Source organism: Microplitis mediator, chromosome 7 (genome assembly GCF_029852145.1).
Source record: "Microplitis mediator isolate UGA2020A chromosome 7, iyMicMedi2.1, whole genome shotgun sequence".
Classification (NCBI taxonomy): Eukaryota; Metazoa; Arthropoda; class Insecta; order Hymenoptera; family Braconidae; genus Microplitis; species Microplitis mediator.
The window spans coordinates 4459911-4482563 of NC_079975.1; the positions used below are offsets into that span (position 1 = coordinate 4459911).

Consider the following 22653-nt stretch of genomic DNA (forward strand, 5'->3'; position numbering starts at 1 on the left):
TTATAAATTTGAATAAAAATAAATTTTGGTTAAAATTGTTGACAATTTTAAAAATTACAAAATAGTTTAATCGCGTAAGTCATTAATTTTAATGATTTTATTTATTTAAAAAAACACTTGATAAAGAGGGCGTTCAAATATATACACATTGTATATATAGGTATATTATATACCATATGTTTGCAGAATATGTTGTAATGTAAGCAAAAGTTTTCAAATAATTAATAAAAATATTTAATCAATATTTAGAAGATTTTTATAAATCACCAGAGGTATAATAAGAAATTGAGGTATTTAATTATAATTATTATCGTTGATTATCGTTTAATAAACTATTTTTTTACGTTTAAGAAAAATAAAATGAAAGTTTCTCTAACCTATTTAACATTGAAATATTATTTTTATGCAGCTATAAATATAAAGAAATATATATATTGGTAACGATAAAAATTTGCCAAAATAATTAATAAATTTAATAGTTATTAAGATATTTTTATTAAATAAAATAATTTTTACAATTACAATAGGGTAAATCTTATCGCTGATACGCGTGGGAATGGCTGATAAGGTACTAAAAATTTTGAAAGAATTTATTTCAGTGTATATTTTTTGACCTTTTTTTATTTTTTCATCATTGCTATATTTATTAATTTCGTTATAATTCTCGCATGATTTAACAAATCATTTATTTTTAAATTTTATTCATTTACTGATTACTTAATTACCATTTTTTAAAATTAAAATTTATTTATTATACAAACTTTCAATTTATATTTTCTTCTATCTTACAGCAATAATTTATGTTATTATTTTTTTTGTAGATTAAAAAAATAACACTGGGCAGATGAATTATTTTATTTTATTTTGTTGATTTGCAAAAATTACGCAGTCATTTTTTTGTTTTTTAATTCACTTGAGTTAGTGGAAAATTAATGAAGATTTAAAATTATCAACAATTGAAATAAAAAATAAAACGTCATATTTTCAATTAATAATCAAAGTATACGACGTAAAATTTTCATGAGTGAGTGTAGCAAACACCAGACAAATTTAAAATTATAAATAAATAGAGTAAATAATTAATAAAATAAAATTTCAAAAAAATGAGCATTTAAAAAATTTTGAAATTAATGAGTGTATTTTTTATAAACATATTTTTTTAATTATTTACTCTATTTATTTATGATACTGTAGCTGACGCCTAATAATTTTTTGATTTTTTTTAAACAGTTAATTATAAAAAAAAAGTATTTGAAACAATTGCACTTATAGTATTTTTAAATTTTCTGCATGTGAATTTTTTTATTTTTTTGTAATTGATTTGTTTAAAGAAACATCCGAAAATTGCTAATTGTCTGCTAACTTCAGGATCATATTTATTTATAATTTTAAATTTGTCCGATGTCTGCTACATTCACACTCATACATTTTCTTAAAAATAAAGTTCATACTTTTTTAAAATTTGAATTAAAAGTTAATTACCTTGCAAGTGTCATTCAAATTTTTATTTCATTTGTTTTTAATTTTTAAAATTTCCGCTCATGAAAATAACAAAGAAAATAATTTATGTCTTAGCAGGAAATTTATTTTATGGAAAATTGAAAACAGAAAATCATACAGATTTTAATAGACATCTCTCATTAAATAACATATATATAATTTGCTTTATAATAATGATATGTCATATAATAATAATAATAATAATAATAATAATAATAATAATAATAATAATAATAATAATAATAACCTCCAGTGGTTTAAATAAATCATTACACGACTCGTTAAAACAAATCACTAGATTAATTAAAATATAAACAGTTTGTGTATTAATAATTAATAATTCAATATCAATTCGTACCGTTTTATATATAAATATTTATACATTTTAATTACATGTAATATTTTATTTATTATTAAAATATTAATTAATTATCAATAGTTTGGGTTAAAATTATTTCATAATTAATATCAACAAAATTTGAATAATCATTTAAATTCTGTTAATTTTATTAAAAGAGTAATTGCGTCATATTATTGTAAAATAAAAAAAAGAATTTTTTTTTTCCTACTTATATTTATATATTAATGTTGTAATTTTCATGTCTATATTTCGTGTCTTATTACTCACAAGCAGTTGATTTATTATTTTTTTTTTCGCCGTACAAAATTAAGAACTGGCTAATAAACTACCAGTTCTACACAGAAAAAAAAAATTTACTAGAGCAATAAAATTTTCTTGGGGCGAGTAAAAATTTTTTTTGCCAAGAAATCTTTTTGCTTCTGTGTAATTATTAATTATTGATTAGTAACTTTGGCTTTTTTTTTTTAATTAAAGCAAATGTTATTTTGTTCAGTTATAAAATTATTTAATATTCTTTGAAATGTGTAATTTTTTTTATGCTGTGTTATTTTTATATATTTGTATAAAAATTTATCAATCGATTGTTAATAACAATAATAATTTTTTTTTTAGTTAATTGATGATAAAAAACCCAAACTAACACGTTCACGTGCACGTCATTTACGTCGTAAGCGTTTAATAATAGCGCGCAAAGAAGCTGATAAAAAAACTATAAATATTGAATTTACTGATAATAATTCAATAAATAATAATTCAAATTTATTATCATCTTCAGCGACGACAATTGAATCACTAGAAAATAATTCAACTCCACTAGCGGATAGCAATTTAACAAAATCAAAAGCACGTCGTCTGCGAAAGAAACATAAGAAAGTTGATAACAGCAACGAATTAATAGAAAATAAAAAAAATTTAGAATTAATCAACGATATCGATAAAATAAATTACAATAATATTTTGATAATAAACTCAAATAGTGACAACAAAAGTATTAATGATTCATTATTATTGTCAAGTGAAAATGATAAAGTTGACAAAATTTCACTGGTGAATGAAGAAATTAATGAGGACAAAAATATAAGTAATGAAATAGTTGACACAAATATTTATGACAGTAATAATAAAAAAATAATAAAAATGAATAACGATTCGAGTAAAACACGTGAGCAAATAAAAGCTGAACGCGAAGCTAAAAAATTAGCTAAAGCTGTTTCTAAAAATAAAAAAAATAAAGTTCTCACTGACAATATTGGCGGTAAAGTTTTAAATGATGATAAACTTGAGTTGCTGAAAGATGTTAGAAATTCATCACTGATTGATCAGGATCAATTAACTACAGACACTACTGACTTCTGTCATGCGTCTAAAGAAATATCACCGGTAATTCCTTCCGAGTACATCATCCGTAAATTAACTATTGAGGATAAAGATTCAAATGTAAGTAAAGTGCTAGGGATAAATGATTCCATTGAAATAAATCTTACAAGTAAATCTCAATTACGGGCTGAAAGACGCGCTAAGCAGGAAGCGCAACGCGCTGCCAAAGAATTGGAAAAGAGTCAGAAGAAAAATGTTACGAAAAAAGATAATAGTAGTAGTAGTAGTAATAGTAAGAAAGCTGTCGCAAGTACTGGGGAAAATGTTGTAGGAATTAAAGAAGAAGAGGGTACGAAAAAAATAGTTAAGAAAATAATGACTGCCAGTGGGGTGATAAATCATGAGATGAATTTATTTAAACACTTGTATCATGAACGTGAGCAGTGTCATGTTGACATGCCGGTGGTTAATTCACATTTGCATCCGGCGATTGTAAGACTTGGGGTGCAGTACAAAGACAAAGTTATTGTGGGCAGCAATGCTAGATGTGTTGCATTTTTATCTGCACTTAAGCAACTGATTTATGATTACGAACGCCCGAGCCAAGCTGATTTCACACGTGGTTTGGAAAGTTGTTTTCAAGAGTCTATGGCTTATTTACACTACTGCAGACCTCTGGCTGTTTCGATGCAAAATGCGTTGAAACATATCAAGTGGAAAATGACTTTACTGCCGAGAACTACTCCCGATGATCAGGTATAATTTGTCTTTTGTAAATTACAAAATATTTATGAGATAGAAAAAATTGTTGTTTATTGTTTTGATGCTTTAGGCAAAATCTCAGTTGGCGAATGCTATTGATACTTATATACAAGAACAAATATTATTGGCTGGCGAAGCCATTTCTATGACAATTCGTACAAAAATATCTAATGGCGATGTTATTTTAACTTATGGATAGTAAGTAATTATTATTATTTTTAAAAATTATTTGGGTGAAAAATAATGGTGCCGTCAACTGATCCCAATTATCCCCCGAGCTGTCCTCCATCTTTGATTTGACTTGAATAATTAGAGTATCTCTCAACTCGGGAAAGTAGAAAATCTATCAGGGGATGAACAAGCGGATAATTGCTTGTTGGGAATCCGAAAGATATAAGTGAAGGAAGCCCTTTACATAGGGTATGGGAAGAAATTGCACCCCACCACTAATCCTACGCAACCATGTTGACCAGAGCTGGGAGTCTGGTACCTCGGGAGGTCTTTCCAAGCCCACTGCGACCAGAGTCTCTTTATTTCCTGAGATGGGAGTAGTGTTTGGCCCGAGAGAGGTAGGACTCGTGGTGGCTGTGGTTAGATACCACGCGCAATGAGGATTTTTGATTATACCTCCGGTTAATGTCCACCTTAGTCGTCACTTGATAATATTTTTCGACTAAGAGTGTCGTCTGGGTGGAAGATGGGGATACCCACAGTGTGTATGCCCAAAAGAGTGAGGAAACGGCCTCCCGTTGACTTCGGTCCCGTTACATTAATTACTTAATTGATCCCAGTTATTTTATACCACAAGTGATCCCACTGACATCTGATCCCATTGACATTCGGTTGGAAATGATGGAGATGAAGGTTTTAAAGATGACAATGAAAGTTATGAAACTGATGAATTAGAAGATCAGTTGTCAGTTGGATCTAATCTGTGTGATTACTTGGGGATCAGTTGTTATGAAATCAAAAAAGTTATTAAAATATGTCTATGAGTGACTTTCATAGTTGAGACAAATCGATAGTTGGAATTAAATTTTAGTAACTTATAAAAATTTAAACTAGAAATTAAAGCCTTTAGTTTAAAGAACTTAAGATTTTTAAAAAATTTTAAAATTCTTTTACGCAAATAGTAAAATTAATGACACTAATGAGAGATAATTAATTAGCAGAGAGAAGTTAGCAGATAGTTTACAATTGTCGGTTTTTTTCAACGACCAATGATGAAAAAAAAAAAAAAACTAAAAATCTGCACATGTAGAAAATTAAAAAATCTATAAGTGCAATTTTTTAAAATATTTTTTTTTATAATTTATCGTTTTGAATAAATTTAAAAAATTATTAGACGTCGGCTAACTTCAGTACTACAATTAATTAATAAAAATTTTTAGCTCATCATTAATTCAGAGAATTTTATGCGACGCTTACGACGCCGGTCGTAAATTTCGCGTGATAATTGTTGACGGAAGACCATGGCTTGAAGGGAGAGAATTACTACGAAGACTCGCTAAACATGGCGTTGAATGTTCTTACATACTAATAAATGCTCTTAGTTTCATAATGCCTGGAGTAAGTACTGTCAAAAAATATTCATACATTAACCCCATAGATAAACGGACATTTGATAATTATGTTGATTTATTTGAAGGTAAATAAAGTATTCGTTGGAGCCCATGCAATATTAGCTAACGGAGCAGTGATGTCTCGTGCTGGCACAGCCCAAGTCGCTTTGATGGCTAAAGCATTTAACGTTCCTGTGTTAGTTGCTTGCGAAACCCACAAAAGCTGTGAACGTGTGCAAACAGACTCGATAGTATGCAACGAAATCGGTAACGCCGATGAATTGGACTTCAATACTACCGGTGTAACTAAAAAGTCACCTCTGTCCAATTGGAAAGCTAAGAAAACATTGAATTTGTTAAATATTATGTACGATGTAACTCCCGCCGATCTTGTGACTGCTGTCGTCACGGAGCTGGCCATTTTACCCTGCACAAGTGTCCCCGTTATATTGCGAATTAAACCCTCGGAAATTTGAGCGTTGATTTATCGGCTTATCAACAAGGAATTTAAAATAATTATTATTATTATAAATCTTTACTCATTAATAATAATGGACGCAGCTTATTACGAGCTATATATATATAAATAAGTGAGTATATTATATATTAAATGTATATGAGTTTATATTGATGTTTAATTAATAATTATATATTATTAGAATATAATTAACTGGTGGGATTTTCAATAAACGAATTTTTAAATCGCAAGTTTGTTTTATTCCGATAAATTATTGGATTAGGGGGGGGGGGGATTTTTTGATTGATGAAAAAAAAAAATTAATCGTAATTGTAATTTTCAATTAGTACATAATTAGGTAATTTTTTTATTGTATATGTGATTACTTGTCATCCTTTTTAGCAGAAGATTTGAATTTTAGAATTTTGTTCTTGATATGTTTTTTCATAATCACTTTTTCTAACGAATTTAAACCCAATATTTTGCTTATTTTATCAACACATGGTGCAATATCGTTGTAGTTACGAATACTGTCTTGCTCGTAGTTATTTATTACTTCAAATATTTTCTCAAATTTTTCTGGCTCTTCTTTTTTGTACTTTTTCAAATACTTATTACGTAGTAATTCTTTTATGAATAATTTCTTACTGATCGCCATTGTGGGAATACTATTTTATTTTTTTAAAGCAAGAAAATTTGATTGATTCGAGTTTAAATTGATTTTTTTTCTTCTTAACTAATATAAGCATTAACTTTTAAAGAAATTAATGATTCAAAATAAATTAGTTCAGTTTTTCTCATCTAATATAAAGTGAAAATTTTAACAGAAATTAGTCATCGAGTTTTGTTAACTTCTTTTTCTTTTTAGCAACTCCTTCAGTTTCATTTGTAGAACTTTTGTCATCTTCAGTATCAGTATCTAAATCGTCGTCATCATCGTTATCATCATCGGCATCAAGTAAACATGAAAATGACGAATTCATTAGCAATGAGGTCGCTAAACTGACGCTGTTTATATACAGCATGTACATGAGAATTACAATGATTAGTATAACAATAAAATCAACGCGTAAAAGGCACAAGCCGACCAGCGAAACCAAAACAAATAAAAGATTTTCGTTAACTTTTTCATTGGATTTTTTACACGCGGCCTTTTTGTCTGAATGAGACGGTATGAATGACAGCAATGACTTCATCATTTTTATTTATTTATTCAATTATTTATTAACGCGAATTACTTTATTTACTGCACAGCGCTTCCTTCTACTTTAAAAAATTAACGCTATCAATATTTTATTTAAATCTTTAGAGTCGAATTAAAAATGTCATTTCATTCAAATTGTCTATTATCATAAGACGTTTATTTATAAATCATAACAATCATTATCTACATAACTACTCGCGTAATTGATCTTATGACTAATTGCTTATTAATAGTAGTATGAATTTTTAAGTTCTGTATAATAATAAATTATTTGTTTACTGAGGTAGAAATCTTGATCGGCATAAAAAATAATCTTATTCAATTACAAAAATATTGAGGATTTTCTGGTAAAAAAATAAATTTGAACCATAAATTTTACTGATCATCAGCAGTTACACCCAAATTTTTTCCCTGCTCATATTCCAGTCGATAGCAAACCATTCCTCCATACAACGGAAACTTTGATCGTAATTGTTCTTCATTCAAAACACCAACATTCTCACCAATATTTTTCAAATCAGCAGCCAATTCTTGTTTACTTTTGTGCAGTACATCATAGTAACTACAACTGGTTCCGTCAATTTTACTATTTTTCATCAGATCAATTTCTTTGCGACATTCATTATAAAAATCATTGAATTCTTCATCTTCGACAAATTGCAAATTTTTCGGCTCGACATGAAAATCACCAGCCTTCAACTTGACAATATAATTTTTTATCTTCATCTTGAGAGCATTATCATGCTTACCAAAACCAGCATTGATTAGCGTCAGGTAACTGTCATCAATAAAATTGATACCAATGTCCAGCAGGTAATCAAAGATAAATTCTTTACGATGAGTGAGTGAAAATTTTAACAATGTACTTAAATTAGGCGGATAAAGATCAGCACCAGCTTTCAATAAAATTTTAATCCATTCTAAATTACCGCTAAAGACAGCTGTATGTAGAGGAGTTCCCATACTTGTACTTATATTCATGTCAGCTTTATTTTTAATCAAAATCTCGAACATTTTTCTATCGTCTCGTACGACAGCTAGATGTATTGGTGTTTTTCCACACCAAATAATATTAATATCAGCTCCAAGATTAATCAAATGCTCAGCGAGTTCGTAATTATTTGCACAAATAGCTTCAAATAACGGTGGGCATACTTTTATGTCAGGATTCACTGCAGCGCCAGCATCTAGCAATATGTGTACCAATTCTGAATAATTATTCTCTATAGCGATATTAATAGCTGGTTTACTATTTGGCCCGACTCTATTAATGTCAGCTTTCTTCTCAATAAGTAATTCTACTATTTTTTTATTTTCTTTTTCAACGGCAATTTGTAAGGGTGTTCTGCTATCAGAAATATCGTTGATGTCTGCTCCATGTTTTATCAGATGTTCAACAACCTCATATTTATTTTGAGCAATTGCCCAGTGCAGAGGCTTAATACCTTTGGTAGATGGATTCATTTTAGCTCCTGCGTTCAATAATATGTCAATTATTTCAATACTTCCGACAGTTATTGCCAAGTCAAGGACAGTCCCTGAGGGTGTTGACTCTTTGACAGCTGGTTGACCTAAAGCCGGACGGTAACTGTTTTGGATTTCATGGTATTTTTTACCAAGTATGTAAAATCGCGGCCAATTATCATAGTCTTTGTAATTATACGATGCGGAATTTGAATCAGTGACTGAACTGATTAATTTTTTAACCAACTCGGGATTGTTTGCGCGGATTGCGAGATTTAACGCTGGCTCACAGGACTCTGTGGCAACGTTGACGTCGACGTTATTCCGAAGAAGATGGTCAATAAATTCGGAGTCTTGTTCTTTGACGGCTAATTGTAAAACTGATGGATCGGTTGAAGCTCCTGGATATTTTGTGTTAACGTCCATCTCTCCTTGCATTATTTTTTCACGGACTTGTTGGTAAGATAAAGCGGGGAATTCTGCTGCCATTTGATTATTTTTAAATTCGATGTTGGTTTCTAAAACATTTAAATTTTTAATACAAATTTTTTTTTTTTAGTGTTTATTTTTAGTACCTAAGTGAATTATTGATAGTAAAAAGACCAAGTGGACTATATACATTCACGATTAAAATATATTACTAATGATTTAAAAAGTTTTTAAATTATTGGACCATCTTGTATCATTTAAAGACGAGCCTAAAAAAAAAATTAAATATAGTTGACATAATTTGAAAAAAAAATAAATAAATAAATAAACTTACCTTGTTAAGGTTTTTGAAATTTGATTTTTGTTTATTAAACGAGAAATAAAATGATTCAAACACGTGTACTGCTCGATTTAGAGAGGTTCAGATGTCTGACTTAGTCAATGAAAAGTATATACATATATAGAAATGACACTGACATAAAAATAATAGTAACAATAACAACGTAACTGACAAGTTTCAACAGGCAAAAGCAAGATATTACGCGTCTATTTTTTCCCGCGTCGGCGCATAAAAGAAACAATAATTTTTTTATTATGTCAAAAATCGTGGATGATTGAATTGAAAAATTCACATAAAAATAATTAAAATACTCAATTAAGAAATGTAATATAAATAAAATACTATAACTACTGTCTGAAAGTAAATTTGCGACATTCATTAGCAAATAGTGAAGGTTCACTAATTAAGTTTTAAACCCTGATTAAAAATATTGATTGAAAATAATTGAGAAGCGGTCACTCCATGCGAACTGTATATCTATATATACAAACAAAAAAATTGAAATCATTTGAAATTATTGAAAAGAATTCGAATTTCATCACTTTTAATTCTCTTCAATCAATATTTTTAAACAGGGAAGAGTAGCAATTATTTAAAAAAAACAATTTTGTTTTCAATAATTTCGAAATAATGATGAGCGCAATAATTTTAATAAAAAATAGTTTTTTATTGGAAACTGATTTTTTATTTTACTTCTTATTAAGTTATAAATCTTTCTTGAAATTCTTTCATACTGATTACCATTGTGAGAATCCTATTTTATTTATTAAAAGCAAGTAAATTTCATTGAGTTTATTGCACTAAATTTTTTCGAGTTTAAATCGATATTATATTCCTCTTAACTAATATAAGCATTAACTTTTAAAGAAATTAATGATTTCAAATAAATTTATTCAGTTTTTCTCAACTAATATAAAGTGAAAATTTTAACAGAAATTAATCATCGAGTTTTGGTAATTTCTTTTTCTTTTTTGGAACTTCTTCAGTTTCATTTGTAGAACTTTTGTCATCTTCAGTATCAGTATCTAAATCGTCGTCATCATCATTATCATCATCGGCATCAAGTAAACATGAAAATGACGAATTCATAAGCAATGAGGTCGCTAAGCTGACGCTGTTTATATACAGCATGTACATGAGAATTACAATGATGAGTATAACAATAAAATCAACGCGTAAAAGGCACAAGCCGACCAGCGAAACCAAAACAAATAAAAGATTTTCGTTAACTTTTTCATTAGATTTTTTACACACGGTCTTTTTGTCTGAATGAGACGGTATGAATGACAGCAATGACTTTATCATTTTTATTTATTTATTCAATTATTTATTAACGCGAGTTACTTTATTTACTGCACGGCGCTTCCTTCTACTTTACAAAATTAACGCTATCAATATTTTATTTAAATCTTTGAAGTCGAATTAAAAATGTCTTTTTATTCAAATTGTCTATTGTCAGTAGACGTTTATTTATAAATCATAACAATCATTATTTACATAATTACTCGCGTAATTGATCTTATGACTAATTGCATATTAATAGTAGTACAAATATTTAAGTTCTGTATAATAATTAATTATTTGTTTACTGAGGTAGAAATCTTGATCGGCATAAAAAATAATCTTATTTAATTACAAAAATATTGAGGATTTTCTGGTATAAAAATAAATTTGGACCATAAATTTTACTGGTCATCAGCAGTTTCACCCAATTTTTTTCCCTGCTCATATTCCAGTCGATAGCAAACCATTCCTCCATACAACGGAAACTTGGATCTTAATTGTTCTTCATTCAAAACACCAACATTGTCACCAATAGTTTTTAAATCAGCAGCCAATTCTTGTTTACTTTTGTGCAGTACATCGTAGTAACTACAACTGGTTCCTTCAATTTTACTATTTTTCATCAGTTCAATTTCTTTGCGACATTCGTTATAAAAATCATTGAATTCTTCATCTTCAACAAACTGCAAATTTTTCGGCTCGACATGAAAATCACCAGCCTTCAACTTGACAATATAATTTTTAATCTTCAATTTGAGAGCATTATCATGCTTACCAGAACCAGCATTGATGAGCGTCAGGTAACTGTCATCAATAAAATTGATACCAATGTCCAACAAGAAATCAAAGACAAATTCTTTATTCTGAGAAAGTGAAAATCGTGACAATGTACTTAAATTAGGCGGATAAAGATCAGCACCAGCTTTCAACAAAATTTTAATGCATTCTAAATTACCGCTAAAGACAGCTGTATGAAGAGGAGTTCCCATACTTGTACTTATATTCATGTCAGCTTTATTTTTAATCAGTAGCTCCAATATTTTTCTATCATCTCTTGAAATAGCTAGCTGTACTGGTGTTCTTCTTTTGTAATTAACATTAACATCAGCTCCAAGATTAATCAAATGCTCAGCAAGTTCGTAATTTCTAGCAAAAACAGCCGCAAGTAATGGTGGGCGTACTTCTATGCCAGGATTTACCGGAGCGCCAGCATCTAGCAATATGTATACCAATTCTGAATAATTATTCTCTATTGCAAAATTAATAGCTGATGTACTATTTGGCCCGACTCTATTAATATCAGCTTTCTTCTCAATAAGTAATTCTGCTATTTTTTTATTTTCTTTTTCAACGGCAATTTGTAAGGGTGTTCTGCTATCAGAAATATCGTTGATGTCTGCTCCATGTTCTATCAGATGTTCAACAACCTCATATTTATTTTGAGCAACTGCCCAGTGCAATGGCTTAATACCGCTGGTAAATGGATTTATTTTAGCTCCTGCGTTCAATAATATGTCAATTATTTCAATACTGCCGACAGTTATCGCCAAATCAAGGATAGTCCCTGAGGGTATTGACTCTTTTTCAGCCGGCTGACCCATACTCAGAAGAAAACTGTTTTGCATTTCATGGATTTTTTTACCAAGTATGTAAAATCGCGGCCAGTTATCATAGTCCTCTTTGTAATTATACGATGCGGAATTTAAATCAGTGACTGAACTGATTATTTTTTTAACCAACTCGGGATTGTTTGCGCGGATTGCGAGATTTAACGCTGGCTCACAGGACTCTGTGGCGACATTGACGTCAACGTTATTCCGAAGAAGATGGTCAATAAATTCGGAGTCTTGTTCCTGGACAGCTAATTGTAAAACTGATGGGTCGGTTGAAGCTCCTGGATATTTTGTGTTAACGTCCATCTCTCCTTGCATTATTTTTTCACGGACTTGTTGGTAAGATAAAGCGGCTGACTCTGCTGTCATTTTATTATTTTTAAATTCGATGTTGGTTTCTAAAACATTAAAATTTCGAATAAAAATGTTTTCTTTTTTAAATAAATTTTCTTAGTACCTAAGTGAATTATTGATAATAAAAAGACCAAGAGGACTTTATACATTTACAATTAAAAATTATTACCGATGATTTATATAATTATTAAATTATTGGACCATCTTGTAACAATTTAAATTAAATTTTTCCTTTTGATTCTAGTACTATGTTTGCGAATAAAGATGAGCCTAAAAAAAAATTAAATATAGTCGACAAAATTAAGAAAAAAAAAACATAAACTTACCTTGTTAAAGTTTTTTAAATTTAATTGTTGTTTATTAAACAAAAAATAAAATGATTCGGACACGTGTACTGCGCGATTTAGAGTAGAGAGGTTCAGATTTTTGACTTAGTCAATGAAAAGTATATACATATATAGAAATGACACTGACATAAAAATAATAGTAACAATAACAACGTAACTGACAAGTTCCAACAGGCAAAAGCAAGATATTACGCGTCTATTTTTTCCCGCGCCGGCGCATAAAAGAAAGAATAATTTTTTTATTATGTCAAAAATCGTGGATGATTGAATTGAAAAATTCACATAAAAATAATTAAAATACTCAATTAAGAAATGTAATATAAATAAAATACTATAACTACTGTCTGAAAGTAAATTTGCGACATTCATTAGCAAATAGTGAAGGTTCACTAATTAAGTTTTAAAGAGCAGCAATTATTAAAAAAAAAAAAAATTTGTTTTCAATAATTTTGAAATAATGATGAGTGCAATAATTTTAATAGAAAATAGTTTTTTATTAGAAACTGATTTTTCATTTTAATTCTTATTAAGTTATAAATCTTTCTTGAAATACTTTCATACTGACTGCCAATGTGAGAATCCTATTTTATTTATTAAAAGCAAGTAAATTTCATTGGGTTATTTGTATTTCTTAACAACTAAGATAAGCATAAAATTTCAAAAGAAATGAGTGATTACACATAAATTTATTCATTTCTTCTAAATTAATATAGAGTAATTATTTTAACACAAATTACTCATTGAGTTTTGTTAATTTCTTTTTCTTTTTAGCAACTCCTTCAGTTTCATTTGTAGAACTTTTGTCATCTTCAGTATCAGTATCTAAAACGTCGTCATCATCATTATCATCATCGGCATCAAGTAAACATGAAAATGACGAATTCATTAGCAATGAGGTCGCTAAACTGACGCTGTTTATATACAGCATGTACATGAGAATTACAATGATTAGTATAACAATAAAATCAACGCGTAAAAGGCACAAGCCGACCAGCGAAACCAAAACAAATAAAAGATTTTCGTTAACTTTTTCATTGGATTTTTTACACGCGGCCTTTTTGTCTGAATGAGACGGTATGAATGACAGCAATGACTTCATCATTTTTATTTGTTTATTCAATTATTTATTAACGCGAGTTACTTTATTTACTGCACGGCGCTTCCTTCTACTTTAAAAAATTTACCCTATCAATATTTTATTTAAATCTTTAAAGTCGAATTGAAAATGTCATTTTATTTAAATTGTCTATTGTCATTAGACGTTTCTTTATAAATCGCAACAACCATTATTTACATCATTACTCGCGTAATAGATCTTATGACTAATTGCTTATTAATAGTAGTAGAAATTTTTAAGTTCTATTTAATAATTAATTATTTGTTTACTGAGGTAGAAATCTTGATCGGCATAAAAAATAAACTTATTTAATTACAAAAATATTGAGGATTTTCTGGTAAAAAAATAAATTTGAACCATAAATTTTACTGATCATCAGCAGTTACACCCAAATTTTTTCCCTGCTCATATTCCAGTCGATAGCAAACCATTCCTCCATACAACGGAAACTTGGATCTTAATTGTTCTTCATTCAAAACTCCAACATTGTCACCGATCGTTTTTAAATCAGCAGCCAATTCTTGTTTACTTTTGTGCAGTACATCGTAGTAACCACAACTGGTTCCGTCAATTTTACTATTTTTCATCAGTTCAATTTCTTTGCGACATTTATTATAAAAATCATTGAATTCTTCATCTTCAACAAACTGCAAATTTTTGGGCTCGACATGAAAATCACCAGCCTTCAACTTGACAATATAATTTTTAATTTTCATCTTGAGAGCATCATCATGACTCTTATGACCAGCATTGATTAGCGTCAGGTAACTTTCATTAATAAAATTGATACCAATGTCTAACAAGAAATCAAATATAAATTCTCTATGATAATCAAGTGATATATGTGCCAATGTACGTGGATAAGGTGGATAAAGATCAGCACCAGCTTTCAACAAAATTTTCATGCATTCCAAATTACCCCAACAGACAGCTGTTTGTAGAGCAATGCCCTCATCTGTGAAAATATCTAAGTTAGCTTTATTTTTTATCAATAGCTCCAATATTTTTTTGTCATCTCGTGAAATAGCTAGCTGTACTGGTGTTTTTCTTTTGTAAATAACATTAATATCAGCGCCAAGATTAATAAAATGCTCAGCAAGTTCGTAATTTTTTTCAAAAATAGCCGTATGTAATGGTGGGCATACTGGCATGTCAGGATTTACCGCAGCGCCAGCATCCAGCAAAATGTATACCATCTCCAAATAATCATTCTCTATAGCAATATTGATAGCTGATTTACCGTTCGTCCCACCTCTATTAATATCAACTTTCTTCTCAATAAGTAATTCTACTATTTTTTTATTTTCTCTTTCAACGGCAATTTGTAAGGGTGTTCTGTAATCAGATATATCGTTGATGTCTGCTCCATGTTTTATCAGATGTTCAACAACCTCATATTTATTTTGAGCAATTGCCCAGTGCAGTGGCTTAATACCGCTGGTAAATGGATTTATTTTAGCTCCTGCGTTCAATAATATGTCAATTATTTCAATACTACCGACAGTTATTGCCAAGTCAAGGACAGTCCCTGAGGGTGTTGGCTGTTCGACAGCCGGCTGATCGAAACCCGGAGGGTTACTGTTTTTGATTTTATGGTATTTTTTACCAAGTATGTAAAATCGCGGCCAATTATCATAGTCTTCTTTGTAATTATACGATGCGGAATTTAAATCAGTAACTGAACTGATTATTTTTTTGACCAATTCGGGATTGTTTGCGCGGATTGCGAGATTTAACGCTGGCTCACAGGACCTAGTGGCGACATTGACGTCGACGTTATTCCGAAGAAGATGGTCAATAAATTCGAAGTCTTGTTCTTTGACGGCTAATTGTAAAACTGATGGATCGGTTGAAGCTCCTGGATATTTTGTGTTAACGTCCATCTCTCCTTGCATTATTTTTTCACGGACTTGTTGGTAAGATAAAGCGGCTGACTCTGCTGCCATTTTATTATTTTCAAATTCGATGTTGGTTCCTAAAACATTTAAATTTTATATAAAAATGTGTTTTCTTATTTTAATTTTTTAGGACTTAAATAAATTATTAATACTAAAAAAACCAAGTGGACTTTATACATATACGATTAAAAAATATTTATGATGATTTATCAAATTTTTAATTATTGGACCATCTTGTAACAATTCATTCATTTTGATCTTGGTGATATATTTATCATTAAAGATGAGCTTAAAAAAAATTAAACATGTTCGGAAAAATTTATAAATTACAATAGAAACTTACCTCCTTAATCTTTTGTAAATTTAATTGCTGTATATTAAATAAAAAATATTATGATTCAGACACGTGTACTGCGCGATTTAGAGCAGAGAGGTTCAGATTTTTGACTTAGTCAATGAAAAGTATGTACATATATAGAAATGACACTGACATAATAATAATAGTAACAATAACAACGTAACTGACAAGTTTCAACAGGCAGCGAAATTGTACGCGTGTATTTTTTCCCGCGTCGGCGCATAAAAAAAAAATGTTTTTGTCAAAAATCGGATGATTGAGATAAAAAATTCATATAAAAATAATTGAAATATTCAATTAAAACATGTAATACAAAGAAATATTATTACTACTCTCTAAAATTAATTTGCGACATTCATTAGCAAATAGTGAATATTTACTGATTCAGTTTTAAAGAGCAGCAATGATTAAAAAAAAAAAATTTTATGCAATTGTTTTAAATAACTTTGAAATAATGATAAGTGCAATATTTTTTTCGAGTTTAAGTCTGTTTTTTTTTCTTAACTGATATAAGCATTAACTTTTAAAGAAATTAATGATTTCAAATAAATTAATTCAGTTTTTCTCATCTAATATAAAGTGAAAATTTTGACACAAATTAGTCATCGAGTTTTGGTAATTTCTTTTTCTTTTTTGGAACTTCTTCAGTTTTATTTGTAGAACTTTTGTCATCTTCAGTATCAGTATCCAAATCATCATTATCATCATTATCATCATCGGTATCAAGTAAACATGAAAATGACGAATTCATTAGCAATGAGGTCGCTAAACTGACGGTGTTTATATACAGCATGTACATGAGAATTACAATAATGAGTATAACAGCAAAACTAACGCGTAAAAGGCACAAGCCGATCAGCGAAACTAAAACAAACAAAAGATTTTCGTTAACTTTTTCATTAGATTTTTTACTCGCAGCCTTTTTGTCTGAATGAGACGGTATGAATGACAGCAATGACTTCATCATTTTTATTTATTTATTCAATTATTTACTAACGCGAGTTATTTTATTTACTGCACGGTGCTTCCTTCTACTTTAAAAAATTTACCCTATCAATATTTTATTTAAATCTTAAAGTCGAATTGAAAATGTCATTTTATTTCAATTGTCTATTGTCATTAGACGTTTATTAATAAATCATAACAATCATTATCTACATCATTACTCGCGTAATAGATCTCATGACTAGTTGCTTATTAATAGCAGTATAAATTTTTAAGTTCTATAAAATAATAAATTATTTGTTTACTGAGGTAGAAATCTTGATCGGTATAAAAAATAATCTTATTCAATTACAAAAATATTGAGGATTTTACTGATCGCCAGCAGCTTCACCCAAATTTTTTCCCTGCTCATATTCCAGTCGATAGCAAACCATTCCTCCATACAACGGAAACTTGGATCTTAATTGTTCTTCATTCAAAACTCCAACATTGTCACCAATATTTTCCAAATCAGTAGCCAATTCTTGTTTACTTTTGTGCAGTACATCGTAGTAACTACAACTGGTTCCTTTAATTTTGCTATTTTTCATCAATTCAATTTCTTTGCGACATTCATTATAAAAAACATTGAACTCTTCATCTTCAAGAAACTTAAAATTTTTCGGCTCGACATGAAAATCACCAGCTTTCAACTTCACAACATAATTTTTAATCTTTATCTTGAGATCATCATTATGACTGTCAAAACCACCAGCATTGACTAGCGCCAGGTAATTATCTTGAATCAAATTAATACCAATGTCCAGCAGGAAATCGAATATAAATTCTTTACCAAGAGAAAGTGAAAAATGTGTTAATGTGCCTAGATGAGAAGGTGCATAAAGATCAGCACCAGCTTTCAACAAAATTTTAACGTAATCTAAACAACCCCTTTGAACGGCTACATGTAGAGCAGTTCCTATACCAGTACTTACATTCATGTTGGCTTTATTTTTAATCAGTAGCTCCAAGATTTTTTTATCGTCTACCAAAATAGCTAATTGTACTAGTGTTTTTTTGTTGGAATTAACATTAACATCAGCTCCAAGATTAATCAAATGCTTAGCGAGTTCATAATTTTTTGCACAAATAGCTTCAAATAATGGTGGGCATATTTGTATGCCAGGATTTACCGCAGCGCCAGCATCCAGCAATATGTATACTATCTCCGAATAATTATTCTCTATCGCAATATTGATAGCTGGTTGACCATTTGGCGGACATATATCAATATCAACTTTCTTCTCAATAAGTAATTCTACCATTTTTTTACTTTCTTTTTCAACGGCAATTTGTAAGGGTGTTCTGTAATCAGATATATCGTTGATGTCTGCTCCATGTTTTATCAGATGTTCAACAATCTCATATTTATTTTGAGCAATTGCCCAGTGCAGAGGCTTAATACCTTTGGTAGATGGATTTATTTTAGCTCCCGCGTTCAATAATATGTCAATTATTTCAATACTCCCGACAGTTATTGCCAAGTCAAGGACAGTCGCTAAGGGTGTTGATTTTTTGACAGCCTGCTGACGGAAACCCGGCGGGAAATTGTATTTGATTCCATGCCATTTTTTACCAAGCACGTAAAGTCGCGGCCAATTATCATAGTCTTCTTTGTAATTATACGATGCGGAATTTAAATCAGTGACTGAACTGATTAATTTTTTAACCAACTCGGGATTGTTTGCGCGGATTGCGAGATTTAACGCTGGCTCACACGACCTAGTGGCAACATTGACGTCGACGTTATTCTGAAGAAGATGGTCAATAAATTCGGAGTCTTGTTCTTTGACGGCTAATTGTAAAACTGATGGATCGGTTGAAGCTCCTGGATATTTTGTGTTAACGTCCATCTCTCCTTGCATTATTTTTTCACGGACTTGTTGGTAAGATAAAGCGGCTGATTCTGCTGTGATTTCGTTAAATTCTCTGCTGGTTTTTGAAACATAAATTTTAAATTTGTCATAAGAACGTTTTTTTCTATCATTAATTTTTAGTACCTGCGCATACTATTGGTCCTCAAAAAACCAAGTGGGCTTCAGACATTCACGGCTAGAAAATATTTATGATGATTTATCAAATTTTTAATTATTGGACCATTTTGTAACAATTCCCTAAAGTAAAAAATTTCTACCACGTGCCAGTACATGATAATTATCGTGAATATGACTTTAGTAGTAAAAACTGGCGGTTAAATTTCAAATATCCATGGAATTAAATTTTTACAAATTTTTTTTATAACAATAAATCCGTCATTCATTAACAGGAAATAAAATTATTCAAATTAAAAACGAAGTTCTATTTAAAGTTTGTAATTTTAAAATCAATGAAATTTAAATTCAAATAAAAATGAAAATAAAATTTTATATAAATAATTACAGGGATTGATAATAACGATTGCGTCTTGTGTCATAGATGAGTAGTGAAGTCTAGTAAAATTTCTTGGAATTAAATGTAAACAATCAATAAAAAATTTAAATAAAAATAATAAATGTACAGTATTTACTCCAATTAAAAATGGTTTTAAAATTCAAATTGATTTTGGCGGTCACTAAATAAATTAATTATGTATAATTTCAAGTGATATTTGTTAAATTTGTTTATTTAAATAATTAATAAATATAATTATTTAAAAAAATAATTAAAATGGCAACTGTTAAAGTTACTGAGCAAAAGGTTATACTGTGTGGGGAATATGGTGTCGGAAAAACGTCTATTTTTCGACGATTTGCGAACAATAGTTTTGTAACGAGTACTGACAGAAAGTCTACACTTGGTCTTGATAATATTGACAAAGAATATATGGTCGATGATCGACGTATTCGAGTAAATTTTATTTTATTCACTTCATTTATTTGTCAGTTGAGTAATTAAATAATTGATTAATAATGAATTTTTTTATTTTTTTTAGTTGCAACTATGGGACACAGGAGGTATGGAAAGAGTCGCATCTGTGACGTCAAGTTATTATAAGTTTGCAGAAGCTGCAATTCTAGTCTTTGCCCTTGATAATGCAACCTCATTTCATCTTCTATCGCAACACTTACTCGACATTGTCACTTATGCAGAAAACGCTAAGATATTTTTATGCGGCAATAAAAATGATATCGAAACTAATGATCCCTTAGTAACTGATGCTGAGATGGAACAATTCTGGTTTGTTATAAATCTCATTACTCATATCTTTATTACATAGTTTTTAATTATGATATTCTTACTGCTCTACTTATTAATGGTCATATATATTTTTATTTTTTGAATGTATGGATAATATGATACTGAAGTTAGCCGACGTCTAATAATTTTTGGATTTTTTAAAAGACGATAAATTACGAAGAAAAAAAATATTTAAAAAAATTGCACTTATAGTCTTTTTAATTTTCTACATGTGCATTTTTTCAGTTTCTTTTTTTCTTCAAATTTAATTGTTCAAAATAAAATCCTAAAATTTTTAATTGTCTGCTAACTTCAGGATTGTTTTTTTTTTTAAACGATAACTTATGAAGAAAAAAAACATTTGAAAAATCGCACTTGTAGTTTTTTAAATTTTCTTTGTGTGTATTTTTTGTTTTTTTTTTTCGGTCATTTTTCATAAATTTTTCAAGGATCCAAAACTGGCTAAAGTGCCCAAAAAATGTGTGAATATAGCAGATGTAAATGTTTTAAATTTTAGAATAAATGAATAAAATGTCAGTAGAGTAAAATTTAAAAAATGCATATTTAGATAATTGAATAATCAGTACGCGGATTTTTTAAAATTTTCATTTCTTTAATTAATTAATTTATTTATTTCAAATTTATTAATTGTCTAATGTCAAATAATAAATCTATAAAAGTGTGATCCTGATGTTAGCAGACAATTAACAATTCCCGGATTTTTTTTCAACAAATCAATTACAAAAAAAAAAAAGTAAAATATGCACATGTACAAAATTAAAAAATCTATAAGTGCAATTTTTTCAAATTTTTTTTATTTATAATTTATCGTTTTAAAAAAAATTCAAAAATTATTAGACGTCAGCTAATTTCAGTATCATATATAAGTTGATATTTTGAAAATTTTAAATGGTAAAAATTACCAATTTTTCTTATATTTAAATTTAATTTAATTGTTTTTCCAAAAAATAAGTACGCGAATTTTAATTAATACATATATGTATAAATATTCATACAAAATTTACTGGAAAATTATGTTATTAAAAGTTTACAAATATTTAAAATTTATTTAATCAATTTTCAAATATTATTATCATAAGTACTTATCATAAATAGAATCTATATTATTAAGAGAATAAGTAAAATTTTGTTCCCACCATATCTATATGATAGAATCAATTAATGATATTGAAATTGGTATCATTAGATAGGTCTTGACTTGAATTTGTGTCTTTTCATAATTTAAACTCTTTTTAATTGCCAAGTATTCTGATAAATAGATTCATCTATATCATTCGAATTACATTTAAATTACGCGAGACAAAAGACGATCGTATTTTTTTTCTTCAAATAAATTAATACTTTAATTATTCTGTCACTAAATATGACTGAATGTCTGAATATATATCTATATTATTTATATCGCGTTACTTATTCCAAAATGACAGATTTTTATATTTCCTTTTGGTTTTAGGAAATTTCTCAAAGCCAAAAAAGTGTGGATAGAAAAAAAAAAGGATTCATTGACACAAAAAATCTTTACTCGCCTAAAGAAAATTTTTACTTACCCCAATAAATTTTTTGCATTGTGAATTGAAAACAAAAATTTATTTAGAACTAGAAAAAATTACTCGGTGCAAGGAATTATTTCTTGACCAAAAAAATCTCTTCTCGCTCTAAGACAATTTTTGTATTTAATTGAAAATGCATAAAATTTCTTGGTGCAAATTAAAATTTTTTGCGGCAAGAAATCCTTTTTTTCTGCATATTTTATAAATTTAGTAGTGATATTTGGGCAGTCACGTGTGACTGCAGGTTGCTCGTTATTAATTAAATGAAATTAAATTTTCAGTGAGCAATGTCATAATTTGATATCAGCAACATATAAAACATCATGTAAAACCGGGGAAGGTATAAATGAGATGTTTGAAGACATAGCTCAACATTTAGTGGAAGCGAACAGATCAAAGATGGGCTTACATGAAATGGATGATCACTTTAAAATTTCATATATCGACGAAGCCAATGATCCGTCCTGCTTATGCTAGTTTTTACTAAACGAATTAATATTTTAACAGACGATTAGCAATTGACCACTTCATTTATTAACCCAGTGATAAATTTTTTACCAACTGACAAACGTGAA

General features: G+C 29.0%; 4 protein-coding genes across 5 annotated transcripts; 2 read left to right on the forward strand and 2 right to left on the reverse strand.

The window, feature by feature from the left end:
- The first annotated feature begins 207 nt into the window (after positions 1 to 207).
- LOC130671124 (translation initiation factor eIF-2B subunit delta) lies at positions 208 to 6210 on the forward strand. Its single transcript, XM_057474840.1, has 6 exons — positions 208 to 290; positions 528 to 568; positions 2474 to 3934; positions 4011 to 4138; positions 5332 to 5509; positions 5589 to 6210. Exons 2-6 carry the CDS (start codon positions 557 to 559, stop codon positions 5976 to 5978), a joined length of 2169 nt encoding a protein of 722 aa, XP_057330823.1. The 5' UTR covers positions 208 to 290; positions 528 to 556; the 3' UTR covers positions 5979 to 6210.
- Positions 6211 to 6630: 420 nt separating this feature from the next.
- On the reverse strand, positions 6631 to 9629 carry LOC130671127 (putative ankyrin repeat protein RF_0381). 2 transcript variants are annotated; one of them, XM_057474844.1, is made up of 3 exons: positions 9391 to 9626; positions 9203 to 9325; positions 6631 to 9145 (listed from the first exon to the last, which is right to left on the reverse strand). In XM_057474844.1, the coding sequence occupies exons 2-3, from the start codon at positions 9246 to 9248 to the stop codon at positions 7539 to 7541; spliced, it is 1653 nt and encodes a 550-aa protein (XP_057330827.1). In that variant the 5' UTR covers positions 9249 to 9325; positions 9391 to 9626; the 3' UTR covers positions 6631 to 7538. The 2 variants fall into 2 exon arrangements, with proteins under 2 accessions (XP_057330827.1, XP_057330828.1); XM_057474845.1 differs by lacking the exon at positions 9203 to 9325 and having other exon boundaries at positions 9391 to 9629.
- A 603-nt stretch (positions 9630 to 10232) lies between these two features.
- Positions 10233 to 19504, reverse strand: LOC130671030 (serine/threonine-protein phosphatase 6 regulatory ankyrin repeat subunit B-like). Its single transcript, XM_057474707.1, has 7 exons — positions 19352 to 19504; positions 17685 to 19283; positions 17031 to 17137; positions 14481 to 16086; positions 13732 to 13905; positions 13556 to 13575; positions 10233 to 12691 (listed from the first exon to the last, which is right to left on the reverse strand). The coding sequence occupies exons 1-7, from the start codon at positions 19357 to 19359 to the stop codon at positions 11082 to 11084; spliced, it is 5124 nt and encodes a 1707-aa protein (XP_057330690.1). The 5' UTR covers positions 19360 to 19504; the 3' UTR covers positions 10233 to 11081.
- Positions 19505 to 19785: 281 nt separating this feature from the next.
- LOC130671133 (uncharacterized) lies at positions 19786 to 22555 on the forward strand. Its single transcript, XM_057474852.1, has 3 exons — positions 19786 to 20177; positions 20263 to 20507; positions 22360 to 22555. Exons 1-3 carry the CDS (start codon positions 19998 to 20000, stop codon positions 22553 to 22555), a joined length of 621 nt encoding a protein of 206 aa, XP_057330835.1. The 5' UTR covers positions 19786 to 19997.
- Positions 22556 to 22653: the final 98 nt, after the last annotated feature.

Excerpts from the sequence above, each read along its gene's own strand:
- LOC130671127 (XM_057474844.1), bottom strand. The coding sequence starts at position 9,248 with ATGTATATAGTCCACTTGGTCTTTTTACTATCAATAATTCACTTAG. Across the intron at positions 9,146-9,202 it reads ACTATCAATAATTCACTTAG|AAACCAACATCGAATTTAAA; the intron begins GTACTAAAAATA and ends TAAATGTTTTAG.
- LOC130671133 (XM_057474852.1), top strand. The coding sequence starts at position 19,998 with ATGGCAACTGTTAAAGTTACTGAGCAAAAGGTTATACTGTGTGGGGAA. Across the intron at positions 20,178-20,262 it reads TCGATGATCGACGTATTCGA|TTGCAACTATGGGACACAGG; the intron begins GTAAATTTTATT and ends TATTTTTTTTAG. Across the intron at positions 20,508-22,359 it reads GCTGAGATGGAACAATTCTG|TGAGCAATGTCATAATTTGA; the intron begins GTTTGTTATAAA and ends TTAAATTTTCAG.
- LOC130671124 (XM_057474840.1), top strand. Across the intron at positions 3,935-4,010 it reads GAACTACTCCCGATGATCAG|GCAAAATCTCAGTTGGCGAA; the intron begins GTATAATTTGTC and ends TTGATGCTTTAG. Across the intron at positions 4,139-5,331 it reads GTTATTTTAACTTATGGATA|CTCATCATTAATTCAGAGAA; the intron begins GTAAGTAATTAT and ends AAAAATTTTTAG.
- LOC130671030 (XM_057474707.1), bottom strand. Across the intron at positions 16,087-17,030 it reads TGATACTGAAGATGACAAAA|GAACCAACATCGAATTTGAA; the intron begins GTTCTACAAATA and ends TAAATGTTTTAG. Across the intron at positions 12,692-13,555 it reads GATTCTCACATTGGCAGTCA|AAACCAACATCGAATTTAAA; the intron begins GTATGAAAGTAT and ends TTAATGTTTTAG.